The following is a 27882-nucleotide window of genomic DNA, read 5'->3' as shown; positions in this document are numbered from 1 at the left end:
GAAATGGAAACACATACCCTGCTCATGGATTAGCAGCATTAACATAATTAAAATGGCAATACTCCCAAAGCATTGTACAGATTTAATGCGATTTCTCTAAAGTTTCCCATTACATTGTTCAAAGAAGTGGATCAGGCACTTTTGAAATTCATATGGAACAATAAACACTCTAGAATAGCTAAAGCGATCACTGGGAAACAGAATATGGGAGGAATTACTTTCCCCAATTTTAAGCTGTACTACAAAGCAATAGTTATCAAAACAGCATGGTATTGGAATAAAGACAGGCCCTCAGATCAGTGGAATAGGTTTGAATACTCAGAGAATCTTCCTCAGACATATTATTCTAAATTTTAAAGCTCAAATGTATCATCAATCATTGTCTATTGATTCCCCTCACAGTCCTCAGTCCCGTACACACTACTTTGAGAAAATGAGAAAAGAAAATATGACTAATAATTTTAAATACACACAAAGTTATCCAAGCCAAAGCCAAAAACAATGGCTTTAACAATCTAAACTTTAATTGGGCCTGGTATACTGGCACACCAAGGAGCAAAGAGTGATGATATTGGAAACACTTTGGAAATATTGGTGTGGGGAATTGGCCCACACAGAATTGTCTAAAATACAACTATAAAGGACTTTTTAAAATAGCAATTGTTTCAATAAAATACAATTTAAAAAATTAAGTCTTATAAATTTTTATTGAGATTTTCCAACATCACATGGTAAAGTTCTAGGATACAAATCTTATCTTCAGATTCTAGCCCATTCAGAACCTAGATCTTACTTTCCCATCTGTGTTTCCCTGGTATCCCTTACTTTAAGTTTTTAAGATGCATATGTCCTGTAATTTAGTTTTGCTATTGTTGTTTGCTTAGTTAACTGGTGGATTTCTTTATGATGCTAGAAATCAAACTTAGTGCCACTTATGTCCAAAGTATTTACAGTAATCCTTAACTGACATTACTTCCTGTAACTATTAAAGAGTATGCTAACTAGTGCACACAGAGTATTTTTTTGCACATGTGACATAAATGAAATAAGTTGGTAAAAGAGAGGTTGTTTACATATTCTCAAAATGTGTAGGAGTTGATTATTTCAGAATATTATCTCATGCATTGACTTGCTTTCATGCTATATTTTTATATCCTTTTTATCCTTTATTTTGACATTGAACAATTGGTCTGCTAAAAGAGTAATTGAAATATAAAGAATTATATGCACAATGTGATACTGGTACTCAAAGTGTTTAAATTGTAGATAAGGGATAGGATCAATAAATATCTTCTGTGGGAGATTCACTTCAGCTCAGCACTAGCAAGTGTTATATTCCTGACTCTTGGACCAGAAAAAGAAAGTTGTGATGCCCAGCCCAGAGAACTGAAATATTCATTCTGTCTATCTGTTAAGAGAGATATCTTGTTTCAGTTAAGTTTATCTAAATGGATGCCATCAATAAACAAAAGTTCTAGCTCATAGTCATTTTTCTTCTCAGGGGCAAGTAGTAGGGTAAAGACCCCAATCCTATGTCTAAATTCAAGATAATTCTGAAAGTTAGGTCTTACCTCTACCTTTACCAAATGATCCTGCCCTCATTTTCTGACAGGAGTTGCTGCTGAGAGTATTTTATTAATCAACTTATTTAGCACAAATATAGGACTTGGAGTTTTAAAGGCATCATAGCAGTTAATGGGAACAGAGGTACATTTTATGTTTTTTCTTTTTTTATTTATTTATTTATTTTTATTTTGATCATAGTGGCTTACATATCTTTCACATTAGTATTTTAGGTACGTATTTTATTATTCAACTTATTTAGCACAAATATAGGACTTGGAGTTTTAAAGGCATCATAGCAGTTAATGGGAACAGAGGTACATTTTATGGTTTTCTTTATTCATTTATTTATTTTTATTTTTATTTTGATCATAGTGGCTTACATTTCTTTCACATTAGTATTTTGGTACATATAAACATTGAATCAGGGGAATACCCACCACCAAATTTGTCCTCTATGTTTTTCTTTTTATGCTCACATTTGAGTTTTTTTTTTTTTTGACTGCTTTTTTAATTTGTTTCTTGGGGCACACTTGTCAGTTTTCAGGGTTACTACTTGCTCTGTTCTCAGAAATCACTCCTAGCAGGCTCAGGGGATCATATGGGAAGCTAGAGTTTTAATCCAGGTCAACTGCTTCATGACAAATTCCCTACACTCTGTGCTATCACTCTGGACACTCTTTAATTGTTATTAATGTAAACATCACCCACTCTCTAAACTTAATGTGTTTTCAGCATTCTCGGACTCTTTCTATGTCTTTTTCTCTCAGTTTTGCTTTTCTTCTCATCCATTTTCCTCTCTTCTCCACTTCTCATCTTCTTCCCCTTTGTTTGCATCTGGATAAATTAATTCCCATATGGAATTATTTTCTTTGTTTTTCTAACACAATTCCCTATCTTAATATATGGATCCTCCTGTCAAGGTATTGCTAGGTTGTTTTATCCTAAACAGTTTGTCAAATAAAATATGCCAAATGGGATCTCAAAACTCAGAAACAAAGGTGACATAGGTGTCTGCTTTCATGAAGATAGCGGCTGTATAGTTAACTGATATTTAAGTCAACTAAACATTGGGGAAGTTAATATGTAAATGGCTAGCTACATTGGAAGGAAGATTTATATTGTTAAATAAATAAATTCAGGGAGAAAAAAAGAGAAATTAGGAAGTATCAGATAAAAACAGAAAGATGTGCAGAGCCAGGAGGAAGCCAGCAGGAAATCTCTGATGAGTTTAAAGTGTCGGTTTGGATTTGCTACTTTTGGTACAGGTAGGATCGAAGCACAATATTATACTTAATATACAGTGTGGTTGCAGAAATTTGTGCTTCTGAGTCCATCTAGACATATTTTGTGGCATCTAACATTCATTAATTTTTCTTCTAAACAAAGGATGATTTATTCTGGACCTTTCACTTCAGCACCTCAGAATAATTGGTAGAGCCTTTTAAATCTGAATCTTTCTTCCCTTGCCATTCACAACAAGTATCAGAGGAAGCCCAGAGATGTATTTTCCTAATATTTCAAACACCCTTCTTGAAATAGAAGGAGTAAGCTCTGTAAATTTGAGTGGAAATTATGTTTTCTTGCAGTAACACTCAGTAAGGAAGAAATTAATACAGAGAACACAAACACAGACAGAGCCAGAATCCAGATCTGGCCAAGTAATAATCATTTTGTTTTCTGCCACGAGGCATTTCAAAAACAGGTTGGCTAAAGAAATCTAGAGGAATCCCTATTTGTTTCTCTCTAAGGTAATAGAAAGATTTAAAAGGGTAAAAAAGGAAGGGAAGCTGGAAGAAGAGAGAGTAAGTCTTAATGCTGAAACTTCATCTGCAATTCAAGTTTTTCTTTAATCACGTGAAGTAAGTTTGAAAAAAATGTGGGGATCAGAAGATGAACATTCATTGTTAATTTGTCTTGATTGCATAAAAACATTCCAAGAAAGAAAATATTCTTGCCCAACAAAATTGACAATAGCGATCTATGTAGTTTTATTTAATCATCGAATTTTTTTTCTGTAGTGTCAGAGATATACTATGGAGCTAAGGTACATGTTTGCATGCAGCCAATCTTGGTTCGAAAACCACATAATATCTCTCTGAGCAGCATCAGCAATAACTTCTGAGATTAGAGGTAGGAATAGACCTCATGCACCATTATTATCTGTTTCCTTTGATTGTTTGTGTTGGCCTTCATTTCTTATTCTTTTTCTTTTTTCTTTTTTTTTTGTTTTTATGTTTTTGTTTTTGTTTTTTGGGCCACAGCCAGTGATGCTCAGGGGTTACTCTTGGCTATGTGCTCAGAAATCGCTCCTGGTTTGGGGGCTATATGGGATGCCAGCGGATCAAACCATGGTCAGATTCGGCCCCTTTTTCTTTACAAAACATTTTTTTAATCTCTACTTCTTAGACTTCTAAGAAACCTCTTAAAATTTATAGAGAAGAGAGGGGTAATCTCAAGTGTTAAAAAGTACAAATAGCATATTTGAAGCCATGAATTTGATTGCCCAGTACCTTCTGACTCCTAAATAACACCAGACCTAGGCCTGTTTATGTACTTGGGAATCGTCAGTTTGCACTGCTGAGATTATTGATACAAGTAGCTTTGGACCACACAATACTGGTGTGTGTAAATTCATTTAAGAAAACATATTTGTATGTTTGTATTAAAGCATATTTATATTTTCTGATACTGGCCTATATTTTATGTTAACTTTCCAATAACATCAGAAGTTAAAGGTTTTTAAGTGTTGACAACAATATACTGGCCTAAAAATTCTGTTTGCTTTTCTGGTTTGGGATCACAGCCTCTGGTGCTCAGGATATGCATCTGCTGCTCTTTGATGCTAGGAATTGAATCTGGCTTCTCCTCTATGAAAATCATGCTCAGCCCATTCAGCTATCTCTCCAACCCTGGCCTAATGGTTTTACTTATGAAAATATTTCTGAAATTACATTTTTTTCTTATTAGTGAAATCCATGTACATTATTTATGCCTTAAATTTTAACTTTTTCTAAAAACAAATTTCATTCTGAAATTTAAGAATATATTTGGATCACACATAATAAAATTAGGAATTGAACCATATGTGCCTAAAACTGTGTGAACTTTAATTTGCAGTGCATAGTTAAGCATGTTCTTGTTAAGTTCTCTAGTGAAGAGCACAAATTAGTCTTTAGTTATAAGGTATGAAACACCTGCATCAAGGTATGTATTAGTGAGTAGTAAGTCCTGGTGCCAAAAACACTAAATGAGAAAGTATGTAATGGTTTGAGAAGAATTTATTCATCTATCAAAAATAGCCCAATTTCATTTTTGAAATACAGAAACAAAAATGTATTTTAATCATTATTTTTCTTAAATTATATTGCATAATATATTCTAATTTACAAATATTTTATTCTTTTTCATAAATCACTTGAATTATTTTTGGTAAAAACAGGCTAAGTGGTTGCTATATTTCTATTGTTGCCATTGATGTTAACAAAAGAAATAGTTATTTTAATTTTTAAATCCATGTATTTGATATTGTAAATAAACGTATATCCCTCCGTGAGATAAAAAATTAAAAAAATATTTTCCTGTATGCTATGTGATACTTATAAATTTATACTTATAAATTTATAAATTTAAGATGCCACCTGCATTTTATAATGTAATTACCCAGTTCTAAAAAGACAGTGATGAAATGGCCTCACTTTTATATATTCCTAACTTATTTTGCTGATAGTGTTCATTTTGGAATAAAAGAAGAGTTCATACCCAAATTTTCTATATCTTCTTTTCCATAAATAAGTGATCTAATAGATTCCTTACTTTCTTAACTCTAACAAATAAACTCAAAGAAAGTTGTCAGGCTTCTTCCACTGAAGTGTAACTCCATTAGAGAATCTTGGAGTCAAGACTCCTTCTGTCTGCTAGCAGAAAATCTTAAGTGAAGCATAACAGATTTTGGATTTTCTTCATCTTGGACTCAAAGTATCCTTGCAAGCAAACCTGACAGACAAATATTGTGTTGCCTGCTTTATAGACCATAACAAGGATGCCAATGGAGTGAGAAATAAATGTGTGTAGGCTTTCACTACATAACACCCTATCTGGTGAGAGTCATTTTGGAAAAAATTGTGATCATAAAAGAAATGATAAGAAAAGGCCCTCTTCTGGGAAGTAGAGTTTCTGATATCATTAATCTGGACTTATAACTCCAATTTAGAGCATTACTCCTGTTTGTGTGCTTTCAGGGGACCTAAAATTAAAATCTGAATCCTTCTAAGTGGGGTTATACTTTACCCTTAACTTTATAAATAATAAAACTGTTCTTTTTATAATTATATCTCTGTGATATAGCTAAAATTATTGATAGCTAAGTTCCAGTTATACAATGTTTCAACACTCATCCCTTAATCAGTGTAAAAAACTATTTTACATAGTACAATTAATACTAGAGTCAACTACAAAATGAAAAGGAAAATAGAGATTATTGGATGAGATCAGATAAATGTCTTAGAAGTCAAAAGGCATGAGCTCTATACATACTCTGTAACTTGAACTCGGCTCTTGATGAAGATATTATATTATGACATTAGGGATATTTAATGTTTTATCTCCAGTAGTTCTTATGAAAACAAATATATTCTCAGATACTATCATAATACTGTTCATTATAATTTAATATAGTCTAAATACTTTTATTCTTAACATCAAGGTTTATCTAACAATCTAGTTTACATAAATTAGTTCAATAATACTTAACTTGAGTGAATTATTTTTTGTATGTGCTTGCTTTGGTTTTGAGGCCTCAAGGTAACTGTGCTCTAATGTGGGAGATGCTCAGGGTATTATGCAGTGCTGCCTCAAACTTTTGATTTTCTCATGCAAAACATGTGTGGAGTCCTCTCTGATCTATTTCTCTGTCCCTGAAAGAATTATTCTTAATTACTTATTTTTTAAATGTTTAAATATTTATTACATTTAAACTAATCAATATGATTTTTATCAAACTGCCCTCTTAATAAAGAACCTATCAAGTATGTTCTTCAAGAACTCTCATTACAAAAGACCCTTAATATCAGAAAATTTTATATAGCCTGCATCTCTTTATTAATGATCTTTAAGGTGAATCTCATGACACCCTTTTCTGAGATATAATTTTAAATCATGTTCACTGTAAAGTCAGTAAATTAGTTGATCCAGAAAGAGACACTGAATTAATGAAAGCCAAATTAAGTTCCCCTTCACTAATCTGATTTTGTGTGTTGCTGGAATCCTCTTTGACACATACTAAATAGGTAATTGATAAAAAAAAATAATAGCCAGTGTGGGGATTTTTGAGATCTTGCAATAGATTATAAATATCTCATAAAAAAACTTGAATGTTCAATGTTCTAAATCTAGAAGGGTCTTAAGAAGTTTTCTTTCTCCTCATACCCTCTTGTCTTTGGACAGAATGTCTAGAACATGCAAGCCAACTAGGCCAGATATATTTATCTTTTCTTGTTCAGAAGCTTTCGAAGGATGGACACCTCCCAGCTACTCTTCATATATCCTTCCAACATCTTCTCACTAGTCACAGACAAGATGTTCATCCTTATGTCCAATCTAAACTTTGCTTCTTTCTTCAATTTAAGCATACTCTCAAAGCAGCATAAAATATATTCTTTATTAATTTTTTCAACAAGTAGTCACACAGCACTTTAAGAAGCAGTATGCACAGTAGGTACAGTATGATTTTATAAGAAATGATTACTCAAAGCTTTCATAAAACTGAAGACATTATTCAACTCAAATCCATAATCCTTACAAAGTTTAATGCTGTCATCAGTTGCTAATGAAATTTTCCTGATACTCATTTTTAATGAGTATTAATCATGTTTCCCAATCTTTGAAATTTTTCTGTAAGCTTCTATTAAAAACACCATTTTGTAAAACAATTGATTTGGTGACTTAAGTATTATTCATTATCCTGAAGACAGTCAACTGTATGCAACTCAGAATTCTGTTACTAATTCTGTAACTTTAGAAGATAAATATCTTTCCAATAATTTGATTATGCTTGCTTTCATATATGTAAAATAGGTATAATAGTGATACATACTCCACATAGATGCTTTGTGAATTAAGTGGACCAGTACTTGTGAAGTACTTAAATTTGTTCCTGTATTGTAAATGTGTTCAGCAAGTGTGAATAACCATCATAACCAAGATTGTAGAATGAGACTAGAGAAAGAGTATGGGATTTAAGACTTATGTGTTTCACAACCAAGATAGCCTTCAACTAACTGATGAATGTCTAAAGAAACTGTGGTACATATACACAATAAAATACTATCCAGCAATCAGGAGAGATGAAGTGATGGAATTTCCTATACATGGATGTACATGGAAACTATTATGCTGAGTGAAATAAGTCAGAGGGAGTGAGAGACACACACAGAATAGTCTCACTTATCTATGGATTTTAAGAAAAATAAAAGACATTATTATAATAATGCCCAGAGATGAGGGCTAGAAGGACTGGTCCACAATATGAAGCTCACCTCAAAGAGAGGTGAGTGCAGTTAGAGAAATAATCCAGTAACAACTACCATGATAATATTAATGAGTGCAAGAAGTACAATGCCTGTCTGGATACAGGCAGGGAGTGTGAGAGGAGGGAGATGGGGGCATTGGTGGAAATGTTGCACTGGTGAAGGGGGGGGGTGTTTGTATTATGACTGAAACCCAACTACAGTTATGTTTGTAATCATGGTGTTTAAATAAAGATAATATATATTTTTAAAAAGACATTTGTTTCAAGCATCAAACTCCAGTTCAATTCCTGTATCTCATGTGTATCCTTTAAGCACTTCCAAGAATGACCCTAAGCATACAAACGGGATTAGCCCCTGCTTGAGCACTGAGTATTGGTTTGGACTAACCTATCAATTCTCCACACCCCAAAACACTCCAAAACAATTTTGCAGGCATAAATGTATGCTATTAATGTATAGTTCTCTTTCTAGTTACATTTACTCTACGACAGTTCAGTACTATTTTTCTTTTCTAGATTAACTACTCATCACAAACATTTTTGGCTTGAAAATGTTGTCTATAAATTGTGTATATATGCAAAATGCCATAGGTTGCAATCTTACTTTCAGAATTTTTTCCTAAGTGCTACCTGTAATTTAAAACCTAAAAAAAATTAGTTAAATATATTTTTAAATTTGTTGTATAAGTAATTCCCGTAACTGTTGTTACATGGAGGAATAAAGAAAATTTTTAAAAAATTAAGAATTTTGGCAATCCATTGCAAATTTTTTGTTATAATTTCCCTAATTTATTGTTTATTTCAAACTCATGTACATTCTCATTTTAATTATCTTATTCAGCCTATGTAATTCTAGTGCTCATATTATGTAAATGATTTTATTTTATATATACTATAAAGAACTGATAATAGTACTTTTATGTAGTAAGTCCTCAATAAGTAAAATGAAGAAGAGAGATGGAAAGAAGTAGGAAGATGAAGATAATAAAGAGAAAAGAAGCATAAGAATATTTTTAAGTAACTGATTGGGGGAGCGAGAGGTAGTAAAGTAGGTTGCACATAACCAATCTGGGTTTGATTTCAGATACCTCTTATAGTTTCCCAAGCTTATCAGGAGTGCCAAGAGTGACTCCTGAGTGCAGCAAGAAGTCACTCCTTAGCACCATTGGGTGTGCCCACCCAATTTTTTTAATTAAAAATATATTATCCCAAAGCCATACAACATGAACTAAGAAGAAAGTAGTAATAATTTCCCTTTGTAAAGCTAAAAAAATCCAGAAAGTGAGTGAGATAGGGTGATCATAAACTTCATTTATTTCCAGGATAAATTTGCACACATTATTCAAGATAATGTATTTTTCTTTCATACTCAAATATGAATATTTTGACAAGGAAGTATGTGATTTCTCTAGACTTAAGTAATGGCAAGATAACATATCGAAAAATGAAAAAACTATAATTAAAACTACAGGTCACCTCCAGAATTTTTACCCTTAGGCTAAGCTAATAGAAGACTACATTTCCTTCATGTATGGAAGTAACACAAAATATAAAATTTAGATAAATATAAGAGGATTGTGTAGAGAATAAAACTTTATATTTGAGAATTCAGTAAAATCAAGAGAAAATTATAAAAAAGAAAGTGGCAAACATTCTTTCCATTTTTGTCACCTTTTACAGAAAAGTTTTTCAGTTAGTACTTCGACTTTCAACTTTATAATAAGAATGAGATAAATTATAATATTTAACATAAATGTTACTGCATTTAACTGTTCATGTTATGACTAAATTTATGTCAGTATTAAAGAGAAATAGTCATTAAAAACCTGGGATATAATAGTATAAAAGAAAACACTAGTGCTTACCAATTTAAATTTTACGTATTACTTATACTGAGCATATATTTGTAGATGATTTATCTCCCACTGATCCCTTAAATAGGTAGAACAGAAATGATTATTTATATTTTACAAGAATCTGAGAATCTAAGGGATTAAGCAAATCATGAGATTAATACTTGAGAGAATAAATTAGGCTGCAACATCATTTTGACATTTTAATATGATTTAAGATCAGTCAAATATAACTTGACAGAGTAATGTACTTGAGAAAAATCCAAAATTATATATACCAGATAATGTGTGTCTGATCTTAAAATATTACAACTATGCAATAAACACTATTATCAACAGTAAGATTCATATGTTACTGAAATAAGGTATTATTGTCACCCTGCCTAGTCAGCATGACTTTTATACCTCCAGAAGATCAAGATTTGTTGATTTCACTTCTTGAGCTACAAAACATTGGGCTACTTTGTCAGGTCAAACAAAATGCTTATGGAGAGCAGGGGATCAGTGTGGAGAACACAAGGCTATTTCAGTTCTATTTTAAGGCATCTTAGTTTTTTTTTTTTTAAGTTGGTACATCTAAGCTTTTCCAAATCAGGAAAGTCCTGTTTCCTCGGAAAAAAAAAAAATCAAACAACTCTAACTTTGTTTTTTCTTTACATGTCTATTCCTTAAGAAAATGCTTTTCTAATGTCTTTTTCTTTCTTTCTTTCTTTCTTTCTTTCTTTCTTTCTTTCTTTCTTTCTTTCTTTCTTTCTTTCTTTCTTTCTTTCTTTCTTTCTTTCTTTCTTTCTTTCTTTCTTTCTTTCTTTCTTTCTTTCTTTCTTTCTTTCTTTCTTTCTTTCTTTCTTTCTTTCTTCTTTCTCTCTCTCTTTCTTTCTCTTTCTTTCTTTTCTTTCTTTCTTTCTTTTCTTTCTTTCTTTCTTCTCTTTCTTTCTTTCTTTCTTTCTTTCTTTCTTTCTTTCTTTCTTTCTTTCTTTCTTTCTTTCTTTCTTTCTTTCTTTCTTTCTTTCTTTCTTTCTTCTCTCTCTTTCTTTCTTTCTCTCTTTCTTTCTTTCTCTCTTTCTTTCTTTCTCTCTTTCTTTCTTTCTCTCTTTCTTTCTTTCTCTCTTTCTTTCTTTCTCTCTTTCTTTCTTTCTCTCTTTCTTTCTTTCTTTCTTTCTTTCTTTCTTTCTTTCTTTCTTTCTTTCTTTCTTTCTTTCTTTCTTTCTTTCTTTCTTTCTTTCTTTCTTTCTTTCTTTCTTTCTTTCTTTCTTTCTTTCTTTCTTTCTTTCTTTCTTTCTTTCTTTCTTTCTTTCTTTCTTTCTTTCTTTCTTTCTTTCTTTCTTTCTTTCTTTCTTTCTTTCTTTCTTTCTTTCTTTCTTTCTTCTTGCCATACCCAGTGACACTCAGGGGTTATTCCTGGGTATGAGCTCAGAATCGCTCCTGGCTTGGGGGACCATATGGGATGCTGGGGGATTGAACTGCACGGTAAGACCTAGGTTAGGCTGTTCTAGGCCTTATTGCTTGTGCCACCGCTCTAGTCTCTCTAATATCTATTTTTAAAGAAAATCTCTTTTATATAACCATTCATTCACATAATGCATAAACACAAGAATTAAACATTGAAATTATTGTCACTATTCTCGGAGTTATTCTTATTTCAACAAGAATCAAAGGTGAACATGTAAATCCAGTGATATTATGTCAAGATGGTAGCTTCTTTTTTTTTTGCGGGGGATCACACCGGCAGTGCTCAGGGGTTACTCCTGGATCTGTGCTCAGAAATAGCTCCTGGAAGGTCTGAGGGCACTATATGGGAAACCAGTAGAGTGCAAGGCAAATGCCCTACCGCTGTGCTAAGATGTTTGCTTCTAACTTAATCTGAAAATACCTTCTATAGAAACTCCCCTGTCCATATATTCTGTAAAATTCTATGTTCAACTCTGAATCAAATGTTCACTTAAAATTTAAGTGCTATTGAACATAATAAACAATTGCTTTGTTTAAGGTTAGTTTATATATCTCTATTTTTTTCAGAATCAATATAAAAAAGAAGTTTCAGTCAAATTGAAAAGCACAATCAAGATAAACTTTATCCAATAAGTTTGAGCACAGGAGAAAATATGTAATTTGCACTATACTAAAAACCATTACCTTCCACAATTTCAATGACCTAAGTTATTAATTCACCTTCAAAGTTTGTAGGAACAAAGTTTGTGGTAGTATCTTCCAAATATGTATTTGCACACCACTTAGGAGATATGCACCAGTAACTCACCAAGGACTGAATATGATTTTCCAGTTTTCTGAATACAGTGTATGCTTCAATTTTTCATCTTGTCCTCATCCTCCCATACCCAGCTTCTTAAATTAGTTCTCACCACATTAAGCTAGAAGTTTTCAGATGACCAACATTAACCTTTATAGTGAATCTTCTGTCTTCCTGCATCAGTATCAAATCAGTTAGTCAGTTTGAACTGGGACTTTTACTCTTCCAGTGGCTTCTGTAAGTTATGCTTTGAAATGTGTGTTTGTGTGTGTGTGTGTGCACACTCACATGTGTGTGTGTGTGTTAGGATAAGAGGTGGTTAAGAAAAGGGAAAATATATTTTATCACCACTTAGTGTGGTAGCTAATTTAACACATATACTAAATATGACAAAATACAGTGTGAGTGTGGGAGTTTTGGGGGAAAGTTGACATTTTAAAGCAAACATACCATGTAGCAACAAGAATACAATTTTAGCAAAAGTGACTATATTTTACATATGTAGCATATGTACACTTTTAGATCTGACATATTTTTATTTTGTTTTAAATTTGATATAGTTCCTTCTCTTTCAAAATCTAATGGCATCCTTTCAAACTTCTCATTTGATTTTCCTTCTTTTTAATTTAATCCACTTTATGATAATCATTCAAGTTATTCTTTAATATTTCCAAATGTTATTAAAATATTGAGATTCCAGATGATATTATGGAGTTGACATTTAGAAAAATCAAAAGCAGGGGCTGGAGCAATAGCACAGAGGGAGTTGCACACAGCCAACTCAAGTTTGATCCCTGCAATTCTATATGGTCCTCCAAGCCTGCCAGAAGCAAGTTTTGAGTGCAGAATCAGAAGCACAACAAGGTGTGCCCCCCAAAAAAAGAGGGATCAGAGTGGTAGCATAGTGGTAGGGTATTTGTCTTTCACGCTGCTGACCCAGGTTAAATGTGGATTCAATCCTCAGGCATCCCATATGGTCCCCAGAGCTAAAAGCTCTGTAGATCCAGGAGTAACCAGTGCCACCAGGTGTGGCCAAAAAAAAAAAAAAAATAGAAAGAAAGAAAATAAAAAGCAGCCATGATCTTTAAAGCTGATGAAAAATTATGTGGTTGTATAGTTGTATATATGAATGTTTGTATGTATGACCATAATATTTGTCATAAGCAATTTTATATTTGTGAAATTGCTGTGCTATTTGCTACTTGATAAAGCTGTTTCTATGGAAATAGATCATGATTCATGATCAACACAAAAGAAAATTACAGATGAAGGTATAAGACAGACCTGACTGAGAAACTATTAATTTATATGTAAGATTATAGATTATTACTAACAATTTTATAGCTAATAATTTTAGACCTCTAAAATATTTTAAATTTCTATAATATGATAAGAGCTATATAGGGAGAATATAAAGAATATAAATCCTAAGAACTTATATGTAAGCTTATTTGGAGTAGTGCTAGAAACATGGTTCATGAAAACTTAACTTGAATTTAATGATTACCATTAAGTTATGTAGGATCCTTTGTCTAAATTTTTTAAATATTTTTCTCATGCCCCTATTATTTATGGCCACATTCTCTCTAGTGTGACTAAAGTAAAGATTTCACAGGAAAAAATGCAATTCCCTGTAGGGTTTCAAGCAGATTGGAAAGCCTTAGGGCAGCAAATGAATCATAAGTACAAAGAGAAAAAAAGATGGTATCAGCACAAGAAAATGTTCTAGGCACAGGTAGGACTTCAAATAAATGTCATTGAATTGTCTCTATGGAAACCACAAAGTAGTTTCTGTTGATTAAAGAACTATCTTATGAGTTCCTTTGGAAAAAAAATAGATTAGAACACACACACACACACACACACACACACACACACACACACACACACACACTGTGAGTCACAGGGTTATAGTAGGCAGAGACCTTGAGCTTTCAACAAACTATTCCCACGCTTCCAGGAAGAATCTCAAATGAATCCTCATTCAAACAGATTTCACTCCTAGCAACTTCCCTGATTAATTCATTCAGCAACAAGAGCAAGGCACCTAACCTCGAACTTTCTGTTGCATTTAAAAGGCCTTTAAAAGCACCCTGCTTTTCAGTTGAGATGGAGATTACATAGCTAATTAATAGCTGACACCCAAGAAACCTTTATTACTTGAATTTATTTCTATAACTGTTTTTCTGCCTTCTTTCCCTAAATTGAAGAATGCCTATAAATCATGTTTCTTTTTCTTGAATCAGTATTATTTTTCCCAGTGGTACAACTGTAGGGAAACTTGGCATTGTTGAATCTTATTTAAACTCATCCAAACCATTCCATTCAAATGCTTCTGTTCTTGGCCAATGCTCCTGGGATTCAAGTTTTAATTTTCCAATAGCTAAGCTACTTTTCTCAGGGGATGATGTTAGTTTTGCTTTTGCTGTCTGTTGTACCCAGTTTCATTTCATTTCATTATTCAATACACTCTCCACCAGAACTTACATTTCTTTCATATGATTTCACATGGAAACACAATGTTCCAGAAGGACTCTGACTCATTTTAGGGATACAGTGGAGAAGAGAGCAGATGCTATGTAAGTGGGCTCCCCTGACATCTCTAACCCCCCCCCCCCCCGCCACTTACTGGTTCTATGAAAACAGAATACAGAGAGCACTTCTTTGAGTTTATTTGAAAACTATGTGAAAAATATAATCAGAGACTCATGGTCAAGATTATACAGTATATATTGTTGTTGATTTCCAGTGATGCACACCTGAAATTTAGAATTGCAATGTGTTGCTTCAACAATAAATTAATAGGTCTTCCTACATAAGTAACAGTATTGCTAAATAAATTAGACTATACCATTTTTTATCTTTGGTCAACACCATTTCTCCAGATCTCTAAGTGATCTACTTCAGCCACCATACTTACAGGTAAGTCCTCTTATTCCCGGAGAAGTTAGAGAACTTCTTATAAAGAGAACTTACTTAATTTGTTAAGCAGCTTAAAGAGTGTCTCACACACACACACTACACACACACACACACACACACACACACACACACACACACAACAAACCTTGAATTTTTCAGAGTAGTTTTGATCTCCATTTTCTACCTCATAGTCCTGTTCCCACAATAAAAACATGTTCAGTTTTTTTCTTTCAATTCTGTAAGTACAATCACTTTTTCACAAACAAGTTATAGGTGCTTTTTGCTCTCTACCTTGGCCTTATGGTACCACAAATGCCCAATATTTAATATGGAACCTCATAGAACCTCTATACTCTTTTTTTTCTCTATTACCTCTATGATCTACCAGTCATAGAATTCCGATTTGCCTCTTTTTAAATATGGTCTTAAAAATACTTTCCACTGTTTTCAAGAATATAAATTTGTCTTAATATCTTAACTAAGAACAATGATGCCTATTTCTGCCTGTTCTACATTATCTTCAATATAATTACTGTAATGGTAGGGTTGAAATGCAAAACATAGCATATTCAAACCTTTAAAAATGTGTATCAATATATAGATATATATTTAAAAGTGTATATGTGAAATAAGTATAAACTTTTTATTAAAAAAGAAAAATGAGTAAGTGCAATATCTATTTTATATAATTCTTTCATCTAAGAAATAACTATTGTATTCTTGTATTCTTACATATGAAAAGAAAAATTTATAGAGTAGATTACTTTATACACATGAGAACTTAAGTAATATTGCCTTATCCTTTGCTTTCAGCATTTTGTCTTATCTATTGTCAATCTTCTCAGTGCCATACCAGTTCTCACAATAATGAATTGACTTTAATTCCCAGAACACTCCATACATTTCTCACATCCCTAGTAATGTTTCAAACTCTTCCAAAGGGGAAAAACTTCACCCCAAAATAAGATATTTTTAATGATTTCTTTAAAAAATACTGCAAGGTTCAAACGTGCAAAGACTACATCTTTTTTATCATGAGAGCAGTTGAATAAATTCTCTTAGAAAAAATCCAATGTAACTTTAAGTGTATAAAACAATAATTTTTAATCAAGACTCAAGGGTGAATGATATACTGAACACTCACTAAAAGAATAGAAGACCTACTCAACAAAAACTATGATAAAGATATAAAAATTAAAAATGAATTAATTATTATAGTAAAATAATAATGTTTCTTTCATGATCTTGCCTTTGCAATGTTATCATAAGAGATACATTTAAATTAAATGTTTTGATTATTTCTGTAAAATGTTGAGTAGTAGAGTATTATATACTATTATTAATTTCCTTTAATAGAGAAGTAAAGAGATCTCATGAAAGGAATGTTCTTAAGAAAATATTCTAAAGTGAAAAATCATATTGAAAACATTCTGGGAAAACTATACTCACAATCAATGATATAAATATGTAAACTTGTTTTTCTATTACCTTCATATTTGAATGTCATTTGAGTTTTATGGTCAAATGTCAAACAAGTAGGAAATATTTTATACCTTGTATAAACATTGTATAAACATTTCTTTAGAAATGTTCATTTCTCTTTATAATAAAACAATTCATTAATGGCTATTTTGAGTGTTACATTAAGACTTTGAGATACTGTTAAAACAAAAAATCATGATTTGATACATATTTGATACTAAAAGAATGTTTTTCCACTGAGATGAACACCTTGACTTTACTCTTGACTTTACTCTTTGCTCCCAGACCATCTGTGGTAAATCCTTTGATCCCCAGTTTTTAAAATAATATTTTATATGTATTTCATGGTATTTGTTGAACATTTTATTAGTTTATTAGTAAAGACTCAAGTTCCCAGTATGATTTCCATTAAAAAATCATAGATAACTACAACAAATTTAATATTAATTTTAATGTTTAATACAATAAAAACCAGTTATTAATAAAATACCATTTGTTTGATTAGTTTGGGGCTTGAAATTACACCCAAACTGCTCAAGGCTTATTTATTATCCAGAAATCACTTCTAACGATGTTCAGAGGCCCAGATGTTAGTTCCAGAGGTCAAATCAGGGTATCAGCATGCAAGGCAAAAGCTTTAAATTTTGTTCTATTTCCCTGAACATTAATTTAAGGCTGGAGCAATAGCACAGCGGTAGTATGTGTGCCTTGCATGCTACTGACTTGGGATGGACCCAAGTTCTTACCCTGGCATCCCATATTGTCTCCCGAGCCTGCCAGGAGTGATTTCTTAGCACAGAGTTAGAAGTAACCCCTGAGCTCAGCTGGATGTGGCCCAAAAACCAAAACAAAATAAAACAACAAAAAAGAGCACTGATTTAACATTTGCTGTTTTATTTTAAGAATGAGAATGATGATAATACTTTACCAATAAAAATGCTTAATTTTCTGTAAAGTAAATGAACAATCAAAAAAAAAAAGTAAAGATATATCTATAAAAATCAAAAGTTTAGTAGTCACTAGAGGGAAATGTCTAGGAAGAAACAAGAAAAAAGAGTCAGCTGGGGCCGGGCGGTGGCGCTGGAGGTAAGGTGCCTGCCTTACCTGAGCTAGCCTAGGAGACGGACCGCGGTTCGATCCCCCGGCGTCCCATATGGTCCCCCAAGCCAGGAGCGACTTCTGAGCGCATAGCCAGGAGTAACCCCTGAGCATTACCGGGTGTGGCCCAAAAAAACCAAAAAAAAAAAAAAAAAAAAAGAGTCAGCTGTATAATAATAAATAATAAATAAACTAAACTTTAGGTGGTGGTCCTGAAGTAATAAACACATGTAAAATTCTAATGCTGTATACCTAAAATTTATTTATTTTTATAAAATTCTGTTTTCAAAAGAAATGTTAACTCAAGACTATGCATACATCATCATTATTGCACTACAGTCAAGAGACCATCATAATTTGCACAAAGTGGAAACTTAAGATATGTGTTGACTGACACACCTAATAGGAGAATAAAATAGAGTAAGATGAAATCTAACAGAAGACTAAAATGGAAAAGACTCTTCAAATGAACTTTTTTTAATACTTAAAGGTCTAAAAGTCAGAAAGATAGCACAGAGGAAATTGAGATTGCTTTGAATTCCATCAACTTAGGTCCATCCCTGACACCCAATACAGTCCTGTGAACCCCACCTAGAATGAGCTCTGAGCTCAAAGCCAGGACTTAAACTCACACACATTGGATGTGCCACCAAGCAAACAAAAACAAAAAAAATAAGGGTCTGATATCATATCATAAATTATTTGAACTAGAAAATAATTTATCTATTATATTATTATGTTATTTACATTTATTTTATGGAAGAGAAATTTGAGGCACAGAGAAATCAAGAGATATCCATAACCAAGAACGTTATATAATTTATCTCAACTTAAGTTTTTTCCTCAGTTTCACCATCTGTAATGTCATTCTTAAATTAAGGATTAGATGTTTAATAGCATAAATATTTGATAGCCATTCCTATGACACAAAGGAATATGTAACAGAAATGCTGGTCTTTATTATTGTATCACACACCTGTATACTCAATATAGCCCTCTAATCTTAAGAACACAGATTTAAAATATGAAATAAAACTTTTAAATCTGGACAGGCTTGCTTTGATATGGTTTGAGATATATATAATCTTTCTGTTACCCCCAGACAGAAAGGCTATGGAAAGTATTTCCTCTCTCACTCTCTCCAGATGGTATCATCTTAAAGCCAGCGCATAAAAGAAAGACTTGTTTGATTATTCATGTTAAAAGGAAACTGTATATCTTTCCTTAACTGCTGATATCTATTCTTACCTCCAAATGGTTCTGACCTATTTATTCTTTTGCTAAAGAGTTATTATAACTTCAGACTATAGCGAACACAGCAAATGCAGAAAGAGGATGTTTAGGCTATTTTACAAAGCTCTTGCAAACACCTCTGTGGGAGGAAACAGTCTGCAATGTTCCCTATTCTGAAGAAGAAAAGTCATTGGCGTGTTGCACAGCAGCAGGCTAGTATTGCTGGAGTTACTGTGTTTGACAATATTTTCATAGCTATCATTTAAAGCTGCCTGATTTGTAAATAATAATAATAACAATAATTTGTAAATAGGAGGACAGTTTAGTAAAGTCAAGTCCATCATCTAGTCCCATTTTTCTTTTGAGCATACTATTTAATTTATATTAAAATTTAATTTGGAACCTTGAAAAATAGGGCTCCTTGGAGAAATTTAAGAGAAAAAGTAATTTCTCAAACTTCTGGAGTTTGATGAATATACTATATGTTTTTGCTTGTCTATGTATTCATAGCATCAAAGGAGATCACCTATCCAGGAATTGTTCAAAATTGAGTGTATAAGGCACCATTACATACCCCTGATTGAAACTACATTTTAACATTTCAAGATTGTACAGTGATTTGAGTCATTATATTTCTAGACATCAGACATCAAAGATAGAAAAACAGTCGCTGGGGGATGGGGAGATAGTACAGCAGGTAGGGGATTTGCCTTGAATGAGGCTGACCAAGATTCGATCCTCTGTATTCCCTATGATCCCGAGCCTACTATGAATGATTGCTGAGAGCAGAGTCAGGAGTAACCCCTGAGCACCTCCAAGTGTGGTTCAAAGAAGAAAATAAACAAACAAACAAAAAAAAACAGAAAAAAACAAGATTGGAGAAATAATTTGCAGGGAGGTCAGTTATCAGTGACAACTGGTTATTATTTTGCAGTATCAAGATGATGATGGGCCTGAGTGGCAGCACAGTGGTAGTGCATTTTCCTTGCACGTAGCTGACCCAGGACTGACCCAGGTTTGGTCTTGGCATCCCAGATGGTCCCCCAAGCCAGAAGCAATTTTTGAGTGCAGAACCAGGAGTAATCATTGAGCACCACTAAGTGTGCCCCCCCCCCAAAAAAAACAAAAAAAGATGATGGTAATTATCTATAACTGCATATTATTTTCTAGTTTCCTTGTACATTGTACTTTCTATGAGAACATACATGATTGCATCTATTCATTTTTGAAGATTGAATGGATTAATAAATACACAACTGTGGGCTGTTGTTGGGCAGAGCTGAGGTTGAGTCTTTGAGTCAATATACAATAGATGTAGTTTCCTAGGGATAGTCCCTGTCTTCCAGGGGTCTCAAACTCCCGGCCCGCGGGCTGTTTGCTGCCCTCCGTACAATATTTTATGGCCCTGCCCTAGAGGAGTCTTTTTTTGCTTTATTTTGTTTTAGTTGTTTGGGTCACACCCCCAATGTTCAAGGCTTACTACTTTGCACTCAAGGATCACCCCGACTTTGCCTCCTGCGGCCTCCAGGTAAATTGAGTTTGAGACCCCTACACACTACGATTAAAGTTCCACAGTGATGATCAGATTTCGTCTTTGTGTTTTTGTTTATTTGGTTTTCTTTGGGGGCAGGGTCTCACTACTGGTGATGCTCAGAGGTTACTCCTGGCTATAAACTCAGAAATCGCTTTTGGCTTGGGGAACCATATGGGACACCGGGGGATTGAACCTCTGGTCTGTCCTGGGCTAGGACGGGCAAGACAGATGCCTTACCTATAGTGCCACCGCTCTGGTCTATAGAATTTGTTTTTTTAATAAGAAGAAATATATTCATTGAATTCTGAAAGTCAAGGGCTCAAATTCCCGTTTCTAGGTAATTGATATATTTTCCCAATCTATTAATAAAAGAGATTTGCCTTTACTATTTATACTTTGTGGAGCTTACACTAGGAGTTATGAATAATTTCTAAAAGCATTTTTTAGGGCATTGCCCCCTTTTACTCAAGTTTCCTTAATCCATATTTAGTTTGCTCAAGTGTGTGTGTTGTGTATTTGTATATTTATATGGGTATTTGCTTTGGCAGAAATTATTAAAGGAGAGTATTTGAAGGTCTTAATATGTAATAAAATTGTCACAAAATTTTGAAGATAAGTTTTCAGAAAATACCAACAATATGTTTTTACTATCATGTGCATTATATATATTTGATACCTGAAGAAAAATATTTAATAAAGACTAACATTGTTTGAAAAAGAAAAAAAACTGGCTCCAAAGTTCTTTTCTCTGTATCATAATTATTCTTCAGTGTGTTCATTAGTCAGAATAAAAATAATTTGAATGCAAAAATCTTTAGTATAAAATTTCTCATAATTTGGGAAAATTATTTTGTATTCTAAAGAAAGTGAATTAGAAAATACTTGATGTGATACCAGTCTATAGAATGGTAATGTTTATCAATTGAATTGGAAATTCATTTCACAGAAGATACAAGAACAAAAAATGAATAAAACTCAGTTTTCAAGCCCATTAATGCTCAATTTTCTTGTCATTATCCCTTCAATAAAATGGGTAGACAATAAAGATTATGAAAGAATATATTAAAATAAGCAATCTTTCACTATGCATGTTAGCCTTTAGGTCTTTAATTATTTGTATTGTGTTTATTTCCATTATTATATTTTGATGTATGTGAAATGTTTTATTAAATAACATGGAAAATTACTGTCTATCAGGGCACTGAGGCATACCTAATAGAAAATGCAGCAAAACTTATTTCCCATAAACATTTCAATCCTGCAAACATTATCTAAAACCAGAGCAAATTTTAAAAATTAACCTACCCACCATTTAGACTTCAGCTTGTATTTCTAAAGAGTCCCAATCCTAAAACTCTTTTAATAACATTCTTATTGGCATTATATTCAATCTATTTATTCTAATATTTTGTCTTAGATATAGACTTAAAGTTAATCTTGGGTCTTCTTGGTAACAGATTAAAAAGAGAAGCAAAGGAATATGTCAATCAAGACTTAGTATTTTCTAGTGTATAATGGTTTCTAAATTTCTTTCATTCTCTAACACCATTGTATAAGGTAATTATAATTTGGAAGAGTATATTATTGGAAGGTTTATTTGTTGCTGGATATTTTTAAATCAAGTACATGCACACATGGTGCAGTGAATAAATAGGCTGTATATTTCTATTATTAGAAGTGCTTTACAGTGGTACTGCAGTTAAACATATTAATTTTTTCTTTCTGAGTATATATAATAATTCAGTAAAATAAAAGATTCTATGAACATATTTCCCTGGTAGATGGTTGACAGCAACTTCCTTATTCCTCAAATCAGTTTTATAACATATTAAAAGGCATTTGTAATCATAACCAGCAGAATATATATTTTTAATTCTAAAAATTTATAGTAACCTTAAAAGGATAAATCAATGAAAAAACAGTTTGCCTTTTATTGTTTTCCTTATCATTTTCTAGTTTTCACATTATCTATGTATTTGCAATTACTAATCACTCAAATATCAATGATTTAGAAAGAAAATGTATAATAACCATGTAACATACAAACAACTGACTAGATTGAGTATGATCTGTATATAAACACATATTTTTACATTTCTCTGTTTTGATTGTTATGTGATAGTGATATGCATTTAAAAATATTACATATAAGCCAATCCTTTAAAAATATTTGTCAACCCAGAGATTACTCACTGGGTATTCATTTTTAAAACTGCCCTTATTTCAATACTACAGAGACCATATAAAGTTAACATTTTACATAAGAATTTTAAATTTTAAGTCAATGGACACTCGCAGGTATAAATCACAGAAATATAAGCCACACTTTTTGTTCCACTTCATTCAATATAATATACATGTTTTTCATTTCTGTGAACTAAAAACAAAGCTACTAAACCTTACTGGGTTAAAACAACATAATAGCAATGAAATAAAAGAAAAAAAGATAATTAAGTAACCCTCTACAGCTCTAGAGTGAAAAATAGTCGAATGTTTATCTTTAAATTATTCAGTCCATCAAAATTTCTAAATTTCTGCCACAATATTTTATCACAACTGCAATAAAAATGGCATTTGCTCATTTAGAACTAACTACTCTCTGGATGGTTGATTCTAGAAAAGCAACAGGCTTCTTCCCACCGCCTTAGAAGAAGCAACAGTTAGAAACTCTAACAACTAGAAAATGCTATCCCAGCTGTTCGAAAGAGATAATAATAAAAGCGATAATTGTGATTCCAGTGTATTTCTCAACAGCTTCAAAATAGGCAAAAGACACACACACACACACACACACACACACAAAGAGAGAGAGAGAGAGAGAGAGAGAGAGAGAGAGAACACATTGACCTCTTTGAAATACGAGTTCACTGTTACTATCGACCCCCTCTGCAAACCTCTTTTTCTTTTATCATTTGACATTTTAAGCATGCTTATAATTCCAAAGTAAAGCCCACGAATAAAAATGGACCCATCCTTTTGCAACTTAAATTTGTAAGATGCAGACAAATAGACACACATATCCATCCCCTGACAAGTGGGAACACCATAAGCCTCCCCAGAAGCAGGCTACTGCACTTCTATAACAACAGACTGTTGTCTCAGGTTTTTTTTTTTTTGTCTCAGCCATTGCTCCAGCCATACTGTGTGCCCTATAGGACCTACTAATGGGAACTGAACCCTAAAACCTCTCCCAGGGTCAAGAAAGTGCTAATTTGCAAGGCTTTGGCCACAAGTCTAGGATGCTCCTGCAGGCCTCCGGGCGGCCGGCAGGTGGCTCCCCGCACACCGCAACGCCTCAAAGGAACCCCAAAAAGCTCAAGTCCCGCTCAGTCTCCGCCCATCCCGCTCCGCCCGCGCCACACCGTCACCATCCCCAGTCCGTCCCCCCAAGAGTGCCTGCGGAGCCGCACGCCGCAGTCGTGTATGTATGTGTGTACATGTGGGGGAACATACGAAGCAAGCAAGGAGGCTACGGGGCCGCGCTTGCAAGTGTGGATGCCAAAGTGGAGGAAAGCACGCCGGGTGGGGCGATGACCGCCTGGGTGGAAACGCAGAGGACATGTGGGGGAGCATAGGAAAAGGGAGGGAGGGAGGGAGGGACCCGTTGCAATTCGTATCTGCGTAAGCTCGGCAGCCTCGGACCCAGCGTAGGGGACGCCACTCACCATGTTCACTTCTGACACCATGTCTATGCTAGCCACGTCGATCCTCATCCCCACGTCCACTGGGGGTCCTGAGTGGGGAGAGGGGAAAGGGGGTGACACGTTACCAGCACAGTCTCAGAGTGGCCCCTACATAGAGGAGGGGTGCGGGTGGCTGCCCCGAGCTGATTACTACGTCCTGGATGAGCTCCCTCCCCCGCACCCCTTTCCTTTTTTAAGGGGGGACACACAGTGGGAGACAGGTGTGTGTGGACACACCACACGCGTGATGATGCAGTGACTATGCAGAGGGTGTGTCGTGTCCTGTCGGCAGGAGAAGGTCGGATGTGCGTGGGTTTTTTTTTTTTTCATCCACCTGTTACTAGGGGTCTTGTGGGTTTGTAGGTGCATGCACACGTGTGTGTCTGTGTAATTGTGTGTGTGTATCCAGGGCGTAAGGCATGCCTGCATGCTTGGGGAGTGTTTAGGAAAATGACATGCTTTATATATATAAAAAATGACCATGACTGAAGGGCTCCAAGAGAGAACTAGATGTGGGTTACAGGTTGATGAAAGACGAAAAGGATTTTTTTACCTCCAAAGTCCGGCCGCAAGCGAATGTCATAGCCTTTGAGCAATCTGTCCACAGTCTCTTTCACGTATGACATGTTGCTGGGTTCATTGGCGCTGGAGGGGAGGAAGTAGGGGACCATATGGAGAAGGATCAGAAACTGAGAGCAGACATGAAAAAAGGAGACAGGCACACCTACCTACCCCCACACACCCCTCACCCCCAGATAACAAGCTACATGATGGAGAAAGCACGGAAAAGAAAAAAAGAAAAACACCCAACCAAAAAATAATAGAAAAGGAAAAAATAAAGAAACTTGAAATTGCAGCTCACCTGTGTCCACAACAGACCATGGCAATCATCACCGGGAAAGAGAGAATCCCCAAACTCTCTCGATTGTGTACTGTCCACATTCCTAACTCTGATGAAAGAATTGTCTTTTTTCTGCGAAGCTTCAAGGAATGCAACTTAGTCGCTGGCAGGGCAGTAATTCCCCGACTGGACCTGCGCATGCGCAGAGGGGGCTCACTACCAAAAGACACCTTGTGCCTGGCGAACAATATTCCTAGTGGAACAGGCAACAGATTTCAACCCCTCTAAAGTTCCTGTTGGTGATGCTCCGCGTCCTGTGGCTGGTCAGAGATAGCCTGCTGTTTCTGAGCTTCTAGATTCCAAGTGCTGCTTTTTCTTTTCTTTTTTTTTCCTTCTTCAGTTTTTCTTTTTTCTTTCTTTTTCTTTTTGGTGGTGCTTCTTAATGCTTTGGAAGCGACTCTGTTTATTTCCTTTCTACCCTCAACCTAATTTTTATTTTATATTTTTAAAACTCCCCGGGGGTCAGAAAAAGGTTTCCTATGATTGGCATTTTGGATAGTCACCGGTGGTTTTAGGAATCAGAAGGTTGCGCTTATCTAGTTAATCCTCTGAGACTGGATATTTGGGGGGGGGGGAGTGGAAAGTCAGAGACAGAAATGAAGAGGAAGACTAAAGGGAACCCAGGATGTATTTGAGGACTTTCAGAATCAGGTTTCCTCCATGGGAGGTATTTTAGCATATGCGACTTAGTGCTTGCTGTTTTTTTCAAAGGAGTTGAAGACAGACCAAGTTTTTCATTCACTCTCTTCCTTCCTTTCCATTCCCCTTTCTTTTCTCTCTCCACTGGGGTAGTGAGGGAAGCTAGTCTGCAACATAATCTTTGAACATTCTTTTTTTTCCAGAACATTCTAAGCAAATTTCATTCTTTCTTCTGGGTTTTAGCAAAGAACCCCAATTCCCTTAACTCGGAGTATTAGCTGCATTAATGACCTGATACAGCTGAACAGAGACTTTAATCTCTATTGGCAAGTACATTGGAGTTTGGGGTAGGAACAAAAGTTGTTTGTATTAAATTAAATTCAGTCAATGTCATTTGATAAATGTCATTGCACACATGTTAGGCAGGAAGTTCAGTGCTGTGCTTAATAAAATCTGCTCAATAATAAATACAAAATAAATCTTTACTAAGTCATAGGTTTTCTCAGATTTAGAGGTGATTTGAAGATGGTTCCCAATTAGAGAAACCTATAGATTAGTTAATTTAAAATATCTCCAGATAATTTATATGCTGACAGAAAGATCACTAATTGTACCAATTGACATTGTTTTCAGAGCAAGAGAAAGGTGTGTGTGTGTGTGTGTGTGTGTTTCCAGAGTAAGAGGGGGCTTAACAGAACAGGAACAGCATATGACAAATCCAAAAGACTTAATTTTGGTTACATGGATAGTTCAACTGCTTGACTCAGGAATGACCTAGAAGAATATAAAAGGGAAGAAATGGGGGCCGGAGCGATAGCATAGTGGTAGGGTGTTTGCTCTGCATGTGACTACCCAGGATGTACCTGGGTTCTATCCCTGGTGTCCCATATGTCTTCGGAAATAGGAGAGATTTCTAAGAGCATAGTTAGGAGTAACCCCTGAGTGTCACTGGGTGTGGCTCAAAAAACAAAATAAAAGGGGAATGGAATGATGACTGATGTAGATACAAAGGGAAGCTCAGAGCACAAAGAAAGCCAATACTCTACTGTGCTGACGTAGACTTCTAATAATTATAGAATTAGATAGGCATGATAAATTCTAGGTTTAGATTTTAGATAAAATATATTGATATACTACTTACGAACAATTAACATTATCACTTTCTCTCTGGTTATTATGCACATGGCATGGATTATCTTATTTAAACCTTATAACAATTTCAAGTATGGTAGTTGCAATTATTTTTAATTACACTTTATTGATCTCAGAGAACAAATTAGGGCATTGTAATGAGTTTAATATTAACTATTAAATGGTAGAATAAATGTCTATTGACCCAGAATATATAATCCTAACTACATTGTTTGCTACAAAACAGAGACTTTGAGAAAAGGACAATATAAAGAGAAACAGCAAGACAGACAAATATTTATTACATTGCCCATCAGCACAGAGAACTAAATTCTAATTGCCTTTATCATGAAGAAGTCTAGTGCAAAAGTTCTGAAGTATAACAGAGACATCAAATAACAGAAAAGTGCAGTTGGGGTCTTTTTTTAAGGTGCCTAGAGAACTACAAACATTTGCACATGAGTAGAACTTGGCATTCTACTTATACATTAATTTCATTTGTTCATTTGAGACTCACAACCTTGAATGATAAAAATATGTTTGTACTTAATCAGATTTCTTCATTTTATTTAAAGTATTCTTTAATTCTTAGTGCTTTTATTGATCTTCCTGTGATGGACAAGAAAGCATTATTTATACTTCATGTCCTTGCTGAAGTATGGAATCACTTTATGTTGCTCAATTATTTTTCCTTACAAAGCCACACAATATAAAGTAACTGTGTGATAACTGTGTGGAAACTGACCTCATTCATATGTTTATTCAAGAAACATTTATTTACTATTTCTCCAGGTTTATACAAAAAGGCTGATGATAAAACAGTGGAAAAGGCAGAATACGGATGAAATTTGAAATGTGTGCTTTCCATCTGATTTCTTTCAATTGATTGTTGACTAGAAGTTGCAAATTGTTGGCCCTGCTAGCCAACTTGAATTTAGAAAAGAATTGAGTTTGGTATTTACTATTAGTGTGACTTATATTGCTTTTACTGGAATATATGTTTTTAGTTGGTCATAAACACCAAAGAAATTACTTTTATAATAACAAAGAATTATATATGAATATT

General features: G+C 34.1%; 1 protein-coding gene across 1 annotated transcript in view; it reads right to left on the bottom strand.

Annotated features, from left to right (window-relative positions):
* Positions 1-25136, bottom strand: part of GABRB1 (gamma-aminobutyric acid type A receptor subunit beta1) — a 473522-nt gene extending 448386 nt beyond the window's left edge. Inside the window, exons 1-3 of the mRNA XM_049790155.1 lie at positions 25008-25136; positions 24699-24790; positions 24128-24195 (exon numbers count right to left, since the gene is read on the bottom strand). Of these exons, the coding sequence (XP_049646112.1) occupies positions 24128-24195; positions 24699-24790; positions 25008-25087 (240 nt within the window). The 5' untranslated portion in view covers positions 25088-25136. The remainder of the gene's footprint in view (positions 1-24127; positions 24196-24698; positions 24791-25007) is intronic.
* Positions 25137-27882: the final 2746 nt, after the last annotated feature.

Source organism: Suncus etruscus, chromosome 16, assembly GCF_024139225.1.
Source record: "Suncus etruscus isolate mSunEtr1 chromosome 16, mSunEtr1.pri.cur, whole genome shotgun sequence".
Taxonomy (NCBI): domain Eukaryota; kingdom Metazoa; phylum Chordata; class Mammalia; order Eulipotyphla; family Soricidae; genus Suncus; species Suncus etruscus.
The sequence above is the reverse complement of the archived record's forward strand: the minus strand, read 5'-3'. Positions and strand labels throughout refer to the sequence as shown.